At 35.5% G+C, this 11,948-nt stretch overlaps 1 protein-coding gene across 1 annotated transcript in view; it reads left to right on the top strand.

Annotated features, from left to right (window-relative positions):
* The window catches only part of eIF3l (eukaryotic translation initiation factor 3 subunit l), a 64,255-nt gene continuing 52,307 nt past the window's right edge, over positions 1-11,948 (top strand). The window contains exon 1 of the mRNA XM_089086475.1: positions 1-205. Coding sequence (XP_088942601.1) covers positions 182-205 — 24 coding nt within the window. The 5' untranslated portion in view covers positions 1-181. The remainder of the gene's footprint in view (positions 206-11,948) is intronic.

Raw genomic sequence — 11,948 nt, 5'->3', positions numbered from 1 at the left:
CAAAAAGAAAAAATTGTACTTGATTAATCAATGTAGTACGTGCTACAGTGCTGAAAAATAGTGCTTAAAGAGAACTTTCTATTAGGTACGGCAAGTCTGATGGGTGTTTGTAGAAGAAATAGACTTGACGCAGAAGCTCTTATTTTTTCCAAATAGCCTAATAAATTTAGCCCGTTCAACTATGTATGCTGAGGAGTACGAAGATGTAAGCATCATTTTGGTCTAAAAAAGAAAATATTCTTCAACAAATCAAGATTTTTTGCACAGTGTTTAGGCTAGCTGTAACTCACCTATTGAATCTGAAATATTTAGGCTAAGGCAACTTTCAGAATACTAGGCTAGGATTAGTAGGACCTAGGCCGGTAAAATTCTAGGTAAAATTCTGCTTTAGTTACTTTTACCTATATTGGAAAGGGCTGAGGTTAGGAAACTGAAACTTTCAGGGATGGGTCTACAGGCTAAAATATGTCATGGGAAGGTATTTTGAAGTACTTATCTCCTCTCCCTCTCCCTCTAGAGGATCCTCAAATCTGCCTACATGATAAGTCTATACCTATTAAAATTTTGACAAAACAAAATTTTACACTAATTTCCTATTAGGCTATAAGTTTCTTTTTCTCTGGCTTTAGTTCTGAGAATGCAATTCTTGTTATTTGAGTAGTAGTTTAAGCCATATCAATGTTAATTTTCAAAATTTAGGAAATGTATTTGCATTTCTTTAAAACTCTATAAATCAGGATTGAGGAAAATTTTGAAGCTGAAAACAATTTTGTTGGACTTCATTTTAAGCAGAAGATCTATTTTGCAAGGTTTAACTTTTATAAAACACATATTTTGAAAGGTCATCACAGGTCAGGACCCTGTAGAGGGAGAAGAAGTGGAGGTAGGTACTTCAAAATACCTTCCCGGGACATACTTTAGCCTGTAGATCTATCCCTGAAAATTTCATTTTCCTAACCAAACTCCTTTCCAAGATAGCCAAAAGTAGCTAAAGTAGAATTTTACCAAATTCTACTTTAGCTACTTTTGGCTGTCTTGGAAAGAGGTTAGGTTTAGGAAAATGAAACTTTCAGGGATGGGTATACAGGCTAAATGATGTCCTGGGAAGGCATTTTGAACTACCTACCTCTACTCCTTCTCCCTCTAGAGGGTCCTGACCTTTGATGACCTTTAAAAATTGGTGTGTTATAAAAGTGAAACCTTGTCTTCTTCTTCTCTTCTTCTATTTAACAGCAGGCTGGCTTTTCAGTAACACTATTTAGCCCTTTTCCTTTTGCTTCACTCTGTGGGCTACAGAGCTACTGGCTTGATTGCCTCATATTTATTAGATATATTCAGATATCTTTCAGCAGATCTTTCGACTCTAGGAGTTCAAATATAAGATGATAGATGTCGATTTCTATACTCTGTGTGCAGGTATAGTTGGCTAGGCTCTTGGCTGATAGTGGGATTTTGTGGTGTTTGAAGTATTTTAACAGTTTAGAAAGCAAGGTATGTTGTGCAGACGTCAGCATATTACATTCAAATAGGCAATGGTCTATGTAATATAGATCTTGGTCTTGTAATATAGGCCTTGTAATATAGATCTTCTGCTTCTCTTCTTCTTCTTCTTTTTAACAGCAGGCGGGCTTTTCAGTAAAACTATTTAGCCCTTTTCCTTCTGCTTCACTCTGTGGGCTACAGAGCTACTGGCTTGATTGCCTCATATTTATTAGATATATTCAGATATCTTTCAGCAGGTCTTTCGACTCTAGGAGTTCAAATATAAGATGATAGATGTCGATTTCTATGCTCTGTGTGCAGGTATAGTTGGCTAGGCTCTTGACTGATAGTGGGATTTTGTGGTGTTTGAAGTATTTTAACAGTTTAGAAAGCAAGGTATGTTGTGCAGACGTCAGCATATTACATTCAAATAGGCAATGGTCAATTGTTTCATTATTCATATTACAATGCCTGCAAAGAGGGGACAGGGGAATTGAACCACTTGAATTAGAAATCTTATATGAGAATGCAAGGAAATTTAGTCCATTTGTTCCAGAACGAATTCTATGATAAATTTTAGAAAGATACTTATTGGGAAAGGGGGAAAGGATAGGATTAATCTTATTAAAATTAATATCTGATAGCCTCCATCGGTAAATATCTCTAATTGGGATTGGTCTCCCACTTGGCTGGTCAATATTTATAGCATTTTTTGCTATTTCATCAACCTGATGATTACCACTTATGCCAGAGTGGCTAGGAATATACTGGAAGTAAGTGTTTATGCCACTTGAAGCAAGATTATCAATAATACTGAGACAATGATAAGTGTCAATGTCCAACTTATATTGAGGAGCTGAGGCCAGCAACTCAAGGCTTGATAAAGAGTCGGAATAGATGATAATATTATTCAATTTTTCAATCAAAGATTGGTTTTGCTTAAGGTGTTCTAATGCCATGATTATGGCATTTAACTCAGCAGACATTATAGATAAATTATTAAATAATCTCTCGCCCATTGCAATTTTCAGGTGAGGAAGGAAAACACCACTTGCAACCTTCTCATTCATTTTTGACCCATCAACAAACATTTGGAAATGATTTTTATAGGTAATTGTATTAAGTTCTGCAAATTTTTTCTGAACAAAAGCAATGGGGGTTAAATCTTTATTTAACCTGCTTAAAATGAAGTCCAACAAAATTGTTTTCAGCTTCAAAACTTTGCTCAATCCTGATTTATAGAGTTTTAAAGATATGCAAACACATTTCCTAAATTTTGAAACTTAACATTGATATGGCTTAAAAGACTACTCAAATAACAGGAATTGCATTTCCAGAACTAAAGCCAGAGAAAAAGAATCTTACAACTGAAAATTAAAGTAAAATGTTGTTTTGTCAAAATTTCAATAGGTATAGACCTGTCATGTAGTCAAATTTCAGGACCCTCTAGAGAGAGAAGGTGTGGAGATATGTACTTCAAAATACCTTCCCAGGACATACTTTAGCCTGTAGACCCATCCCTGAAAGTTTCATCTTTCTAGCCTCACCCCTTTCCAAGATAGGTAAAAGTAACTAAAGTAGAATTTTACCCCTGGGTCTATTTACTTGGGTAAGTTTTTCATTTACTTAATCAATTTGCTATATAGAAGATAAATATGTTTATTTTAAGATGAGTTGCAGTATAAATCTAGAATTACAAGGGGTGTTCAAAAAGTTTGTAGAACTGCATACAAAACTTTATTTTATAAAAAATAAACCATCACTACTTTTCAATATAGTCTCCCCTAACTTCAATGCACTTAGACCACCAATGCTCAAGTGCTGCAATTCTAGCTTGGAAGAAGTCTTGTGACTGCAAATTGAACCACTGATCCACAGGGGATATCAGCTCCTCATTGTCACCAAAATGCTTCCCAAGAAGGTCAGACTTCATGGCCCAAAACAGGTGGAAGTTGCTTGGGGCCAGATCTGGACTGTAGGGTAGGTAAGCCATCTGTTTGAAGCCCATCTGATTGATTGTGGCTTGTGCCATGTGGCTCTTGTGCACCAGTGCATTGTCTTGAAGAAGGAGAACACCACAAGTCAGCATTCTTTGCCTCTTTGTCTTGATTGCCTGGTGCAACTTAACCATCAGATCAAAGTAATAGGCACCAGTGATGGTAGACCTTCTGGGTAAGTAGTCAATTAGCAGGAGACCTTTTGAATCCCAGAAGACTGATGCCATCACCTTGCCTGCAGAGGACTGGGTCCAAAACTTTGTTGGAGGTGGCAAGTCACTGTGTTTCCACCACTTGGAGGCAATCTTGCTCTCAGGGTCCCAGTGGTGTACCCAGGTCTTGTCTCCAGTCACAAGTAGCAAATGGAAGTCTTCTGGGTCTCTCCTGTAGAGCTTAAGAAGTAGTGAACTGAGCTGCATCTACTGCTGTTGATCTTGCACTTGAAGATTTCAAGGCAACCATCTGGCAGACACTTTGGAGAGATAAAGATGGTTGTGAAGAATGTTGAAAACCCCTTCCCTTCAGAAATGCCAAATTTGGTTGCAACTTCTTTGACCTTTAAACAACAATTGGCCATGACAAGGTCTTCCACATGCTGGATGATCTCCAGGGTCATCACTTCCAAAGGTTTGACCTTGGGTTGTCTTCCAGGGATTAACAGCCCTGCTTGAACTCTGCAGCCCATTTTGCAAATGTGGAATACTTGGGAGCATCTTGCTGGTACACATTGGCCAACCAATCTGTGATTTCTCTAGCCAAAGAACCTTATTTGACAAGGAATTTGATCACTGCTCTGTACTCAATCAGTGAAAAATCCATTTCTACAGTGATTCAATGACTTTGAAGTCTTCTTGTACCTGAAAGGACACAGCAAAATGAACAGTTTTCAGGCTGTGAATATCATTTACCTAGATAAGCATGCATGCAGGGTTAGAACTTATTTCATCATTTCTAACTGTTCTGTTCTATGAACTTATTGAATGTCCCTTGTAAGGCTGTTGAGAAAGGAAGATGTTTCTGAAAACAATTATTACTTCATAATATGCACAATAGTTGTAGTTAACACATTTTTGGTAAATTCTAGTTTAGGTACTTTTTGCTACCTTGGAAAGGGGTTAGGTTAGGAAAATGAAACTTTCAGTAATGAATCTAGGGTCATAAACATGCTCTGGGATGGTATTGTTAAGATACTTTATTAAACCTCTTCTGATTTTTTAAAAATTTGCCTACTTGACAGGTATTGAAATTTTTATTAAAACAAAATTTATGTTAATTTTCAATTATCAGTTTCTTTTTCTCTAGTTTTAGTTCTCAGAATGCAATCTTGTTACTAGAGTAAAATTTGGTGAAATTCTACTTTAGCTACTTTTGGCTATCTTGGAAAGGGGTTAGGTTAGGAAAATGAAACTTCCAGGGATGGGTGTAAAATTTTTGGCAGTTCATATTATTGACTTACAAATAAAGTAAACAAACCAGTTGATGCTTTTTTTATGCTCTTTACAAATATAATAATCATTTTTGTTAGAAATGAAATTTACCCCCACCCCTATATATACCAATTCAGGGTATATATCTGCACATTCGGGGGAGGGGTGGTGTTGGTAAAGTTTAAAATTACCTCTCATTTGCATAAGAAATAAAATTCCCCCCCCCCTAATGTGCAAATATATACCCTGAATTGGTATATACAGGGGTGGGGGTAAAATTCATTTGCAACAAAAATTATTATTATATTTAGAAAGAGCATAAAAAAAGGCATCAAGTGGTATGTTTACTTGATTTGTAAGTCAAAAATATGAACTGTAAAAAATTTACCAAAGTATGTCCTGGGAAGGTATTTTGAAGTACATACCTCCACTTCTTATTCCTCTAGAGGGTCCTGGACTGGTAAATTTCTAGGTAGCCCTATAATTTAGCTAGGATGAAAGTGAAAACATCATTTGATGCCTTTTTTATGCTCTTTCATAATACAATAATTGCTTCTGGTGCAAATTGTATCTTGAGCCCTTAAAGGGGTCCCAGAGGTATTTCCTTTTTGTAACAACACAATGAAGTTATAATATAACCTAACCTGCAAAATGCTTGATTTTCAATTCAAACTGTTTTCCTACCATTTCTAGTTTTTCAAATGCCATTGACAAAAATAGTGCTGAATTTTGCAATCCAAAACTTTGCTGACAATTCAGGGTATATTTGCACATTAGGGGGGGGGGGGTGGAGTTGGGATAAATTTCAAGGTAAATTTGCAGTGGGCCATATAATTTAGCTAGGATGAAAGTAAAAACATAATTTGATGTTTTTTTATGCTCTTTCATAATTCATATAAAATACCTTTAAGGGCTCAAGATGCAATTTATGACAGAAGCAATTATTGTATTATGAAAGAGCATAATAAAAGGCATCAAATAATGTTTTCACTTTCATCCTAGCCAAATTATAGGGCCACATAGAAATATACCCCTGACCTTTGATGACCTTTAAAAATCTGTGTGCTATAAAAGTGAAACCTTGCAAAATAGATCTCCTGCTTGAATGAAGTACAACAAAATTGTTTTCAGCTTCACAACTAAAAGCCATATCAGTAGGTATTTTCTAAATTTAGGAGATGTATTTGCAGATCTTTGAAACCTCATAAATTGGGATTGAGCAAAGTTGAAAAGCTGACAATAGGTTTTTTGTACTTTATTTCAGCAGAAGATCTGCTTTGCAAATAATTCTTACTTCATAATATGTAGAATAATCCAAGTTCACACATTTTGCAGGGGAGAACTTATCTTCACTTCTTTCACTGTTATACAGTTTTTTAAAACAAAATTCTGAAAAATAAGCATAGATTCAACTGTATTTTCTGTTTTCAAATAATTTATGTATGTAATTAAACACCACCATTGCCATCTATTAATTTATCACACAAAAATATTTATAGACAAATACTGATAAGTTAGGTTAGATTAGTTAGGTGGCAGTTGTGTGCTTGGTTATAAACAATTTTTAAGACTTAGAGAATAGACACAAATATTTAAAAATATGATAAAAAAAACTGGAAAAACAAGGAAAATAGTGAAGATAAAGCTTCTCCCCCTGCACAATATGTTAGCTAGGATTGTTCTGTATATTATGAAGTAAGAATTGTTTTCTTAACATGTTTCCTTATGTATTGCATGAACCTTAGGCTTACACCATTTTTTTAAAGGTCATCAATGGTCACTGCCCCCTAGAGAGAGAAGGAGTAGAGGTAAGTACTTAAAAGTATCTTCCCAGGACATACTTTAGTCTCAGGGCTGGATAAAGGGCAATTGGAACAATCAGCCCAATCAGGCCCCACACTGCCATCAAAATGAACAATTGATTTTTGAAATTGTGAAATGTTCTTAACAATTCAGAGTAAATATTGATTCTGGAGTGAGATCACTTTCCTGGCTGATATCAACAATGAATCAGTATAGACTAAATAGTTATCAATTATATTGATTGAGTGAAGATGCAAGGAAAATAGATTTTAAACCATTTCAGAAGAATTTACAAAACAAAAATTTAGAAACATGTAAATTCATGTGCCCATATTTGGTGATGTAAATTTCAAAAAAGCAATTTCATAATATCTAAGGGAAACACACACATAAATTAACATAAACACAGAATGAGAATAAAAGAGGACAAAAACTTAAGCTCAAAATGAACAAACTCGGCAATAAAATGAGAAGATCAATAGAATGACCTGAAAAATGTAAATTTATGGGTGATAATGAGCAATCTAAACCATCAAAAGTGACAAGATCAATCCAAGCAGCTAAGGCAAAAGGCACTAAAAAATAAAAATTGGAACAAGTCAAAAACGAAATTGAAGAATATAGAAATATTCAAGTTAAAAGATAAGTGGCAGCAAGAGTCACAGCAACTCAAAACAAAAGTGAAGAGCAAAAAAAATATGCAGTTACAAGACATGTTATGTCATGTTGCAACCAAGACATGGTTACAACAATGAGGATCAGAACAAATCAAAATGAAAATAAAAAACAAAGTAATGTGTGGTTAGAAGACATATGACAGCAAGAACAAAGAAATATGCAGTTAATAGATAATTAGCAGCAATAATTCAGGCAACAGTAGGAATCAGAACACATAAAAAACAAAAGGGAACAACAAAGAATTGTAGGGTTTGCAGACATGCAAAAAGCAAGTATCAGAAAGTTTCAAAAATGACAGTGAAGAACCAAGAAATTTGCTGTTAGGAGACAGCAAGAATCAGAACAAGTCTAAAATGAAAGTAAAAAAGAAGAAATTATGTTATATTTGAAGAATAACACCATTACAATCTTCAACACCAATAAACTGTTGCATAAAACCCAGTAAAGACCTACAAAAATGTCATAAACTAAGCAAGTGTTATTTACAAGTACTTCTGACCCTTCAACTCTGTATATAATTACTGTGGGGTCCTCCATTGTCCTGCTGGAAGATAGCAAACAAATATGGTTTACTTTTGGGCTGCTGCCTGTTTGCTCAAATTGTATTGCTGAAAAATTCCAATCAGGCCCCATGCCTAGTTGATTCAGCCCTATTTAGTCTGTAGATCCATCCCTGAAAGTTTCATTTTCATAACCTAACCCCTTTCCAAGATAGCAAAAAGTAGATAAACTAGAATTTTACCACATTTTGACTGAAGCCCCACTATACCTTACCCCTCCCCCTGTAATGTGCAGATATATAGACCAAATTGTATGTTTCCCATGCAGTTTGCCATGTATCACTCTTGTTACAATCCATGTACCTATTCAATTCAATTCAAAAACATCAACAGGGTTTTTTTTATTTTATATACATTCATTAAAAAAGTATTTGATTCAGATTTAGAAAAGCGGCAAAGGAACTTAGCAAAATTTAAAAATGTGGTTTTTACATGTGCAATATTACTAATTCTAAAAAACAGGAGAAGCAATGAAAAAACTAAAATTTGAGGCAAAGCGATTGTATTATATACCCAAGCCAGTGATTTCCAAGGAAGGAGATCTCAAAGACAAATTACAGCCCCGAAACTAGACGCTAATCTAATTTTAACTGCTTTAGAAATAGAAGCATGGCATAGAGCTAAAGTTGGTCCATAAGGCACACCAAGATATAAAAAAGATTCCAAAGGTTTTAAGATACTATCATAAATACAAACAGAAATTTCTGAGTTAACGATATCATTAGCCTTAGGACCAAGAATTAAAAACTGACACTTTTCAGGGCGAAAACAAAGTCCATACTCACTAAAAACCTTTGCTAAAAAATCTACATTTTGTTGAAGTGACTGAAGCAATCAACTCAAAAGGAGTAAATCATCTGTGTAAGCAATCCACAACAGAACATAACCTTTACCATAAATAAAAGTCAACTGAATTTGATCAAATAGCCCCAAAACAGTAATATTGAAAATCAAAGGAGAAATAATGCTTCCTTGTCTCAGCCCCCTACATAACTTAACATTATAATCACTAAACTGATTCTTCCACTTAATACAAATACGAGAGGAGCCATACCACTTTTTTAAAACCAAAACTACTGGTAGTGGGACATTATTCTTCAGAAGCGCAGTCATAGCCCAAGAATGGATGATTGAATCATCCGCCACCGCAAAATCTAACACAAGTGTATAAACTCTATCCCATTACTTACAAAAGGATATTATTCTTGAAAGGAGGGTATGAGCAACATCCATGCTTAGACCCTTACAGAACCCAATTTGATTCAGGCCTTGATTACAAGACTCCATATACTTTAATAAAACTAACTCAAAACGTTTGCTAATCTGGCACAAAACAGTAATCGGCCTGTAATCAGAACATCAATTCGTATTCCCTCCTTTTTTTGAAAGGGGTGAAGTGGTAGCATGAGAAAAGCTAGTTGGAAGAACTCCAGAAGAAAGAATAATAGTAAAAAGAGTAGTGAGGAGAAGGATTGCTTTGGGGGATGCCCATTTTATATGATTTGAATGTATACCATCATGATCAAAAGAATGCTTACTTTTTAGAGCTTTAATTGCTACCATTACATCATCAACAGAAACAGATATTTTACTATTTGGACGGGGCTTTGAAATTTCTTCCAATAATAAAGAGTCAAGCCATGATTCAACTGCCGCATCACTGGATGAAAAAACTTGATTACAATGAGTTATCCAATCATCTAGTTTCAGAGAACTATTAGAATCTGGTGAACAATTATTATTATGATGTCTAGAATTAACCAAACTCCAAAGCTCATTCTTATCACTAGTAATACTTGAACCAATTTCATCTTTTATAGTTTCATTATGCAAACGCAACTCAGCCCGAAAAACGGGTTTAGTTAATTTCATACCATCATAAAATGGTCCAGATTGCGGTTTTCCCGCGCAATTCCAAAGGTAACAAGCTTGAGATGCATTCTTTTGGCTTTGCTTTAAAATTGGGTTATGGTTCCAACCTAAAACACAAGATCCATGACAGAAAGAATCAGTTCTAAATGCTTTATTAGCCCCGACTTTTAAACTATGAACAATTTCAAGGTAAAATAGATCAATATCAATTTGATCAACATCCTTAGAATAATTTACAATTATTTTAGCTAAAAGTGCATCTGATTCTTCATGATATTTGCACATTTTTTCCCGATCCCAGATCATTTTATTTACAATATGACTAGAACAATGGATAATTTTAAAAGATGGAATTTGAATATTTAAATGAAAAGAAAGGTAAAAATGGTCACTAATAGGCATATCCAACCCAACATGAACAGGTTGTGGTAATAACGTTGTATTTGAGACCAGCACATGGTCTAGATTAGAGCAAGAACCTGAATTATGGACATACGTAAAATCCGCATCTTTTGAAACTATAGTAAAAACCCAAAACAAAGATAAAAGAGCGGAGGAGCAGACATCAGAGATAGCAATGTTGCAGTTAAAATCCCCGCAAATAAGCCACTGGAAATCTGATGGATTTTTTGCCACACATCGCGATAATTCTAAACATGCAAAATTGAAATCAAAATCAGAATCAATAGTATGATAATTTGTTGGTAAATAGCACAAAAAAACAATAATCCCTGGGATTTGAACAGCAACAAAATAACGATTAACAGTATATACTGAAACTGGAATATCCTCTCGAATAAAAATGCAAACACCTCCTGATGGGTGTCCACCTGTAGGTTTAGCTGGAGATATAAAACACTTAAACTGCTGCGACAGGCTCTAAAGAAGACTAGTAGAGTGGTCCAGAAGATGATGCTCTTGCAGACACAAAATATCCAGATTGCGCAGCATAGACTGCAATACATGTTGTTTATCACCTAAACCATTCAGATTCAGAGATATAATCTTTGCACTAATCATTTTTATTCTTTGCAACTTTTTTGGTTAACTGTTTGCAGCAAAAGCTAAATCCAGTATGCTCATGAGATCCACAATGGAAGCAAAAAAGGTTCATTCTGGGAAGGGTTGTTCCTAGAATGAGAGCGTCCACTACCAAGGCACTTGAGACAACATTCCATGCTAGAGCAGCCTGCCAATATATGCTCTAGCGACCCGCATTTGTAGCACATTCGCAGTAAAAACTTATAATCAGTAAGCTGGAAATGTTCGTAGCCAATGTGAATCCCATGACGCAAATAATGAGACTTGGCCGTCACCAAATGGAAATATACACAATATGATTTCGAAACACCAATGCGCTGTATCTCTTTGATACCATGGTTAGAAGCACACACACTCTCTGGATTGATCGGGAAGTCCACTCATGATAATAAACCGACAATTCTTGATTTGCAACCTCAGTTTTACCGACCTTTTCATTCAAACAGGCTTTCAAGTTTTTGGCGTTTTGTCTTTTTGTATGAATGACCCATTTCTGTTGCTGGGATCCTGATTCATTAGAAAGTGAAATCCGCACTATACCATCAGCTCCATCCAACGATTTCAGAAAAGCTTCACGCTTTAAGGGATCATCACAATCTTGTGGTTGTGAATCTACTACAAGACCCACTGTTTCTGACTTGTCATTCAGCAGAGGCCAGGATTTATCATTGAGTTTTCTTTATTTATACAGCTCAAAACCTTGCTCTGTACTCCATCACAACACTCTTTCACCAAAGCAGGAGTCTCTGCTACCTTACTTGTGACGTAATCAAGTTTATCAATTATGCTAAAAAGATGCCGGTCCCAGGTTTGAATGGCATGGCTAAAGTGAGCATTTTGATCCATATCTATCGCAGGTATTGCATCACTTGCAGTAATAACGAATTTCAGATTTGGCAAGCAAGGGGTTGCATCTTCAGAAATAAGGATGTCTAAAATATCCTGTGACAGGCTTTGCTTAGCAGAGGGGCTGCAACGTGCAAGGAGTTTATGCGTGGGGTTCACTAGAGATGTTAGGAGGCTTCTGTTAGGAGACTAGAGATGATTAGGAGGCTTAGGAGGTTGCATCTTCAGAAATAAGGATGTCT

The sequence above is a fragment of the Artemia sp. Qi Xiang Cuo genome, chromosome 3, assembly GCF_049724085.1.
Source record: "Artemia sp. Qi Xiang Cuo chromosome 3, ASM4972408v1, whole genome shotgun sequence".
NCBI lineage: Eukaryota > Metazoa > Arthropoda > Branchiopoda > Anostraca > Artemiidae > Artemia > Artemia sp. Qi Xiang Cuo.
The sequence above is the reverse complement of the archived record's forward strand: the minus strand, read 5'-3'. Positions and strand labels throughout refer to the sequence as shown.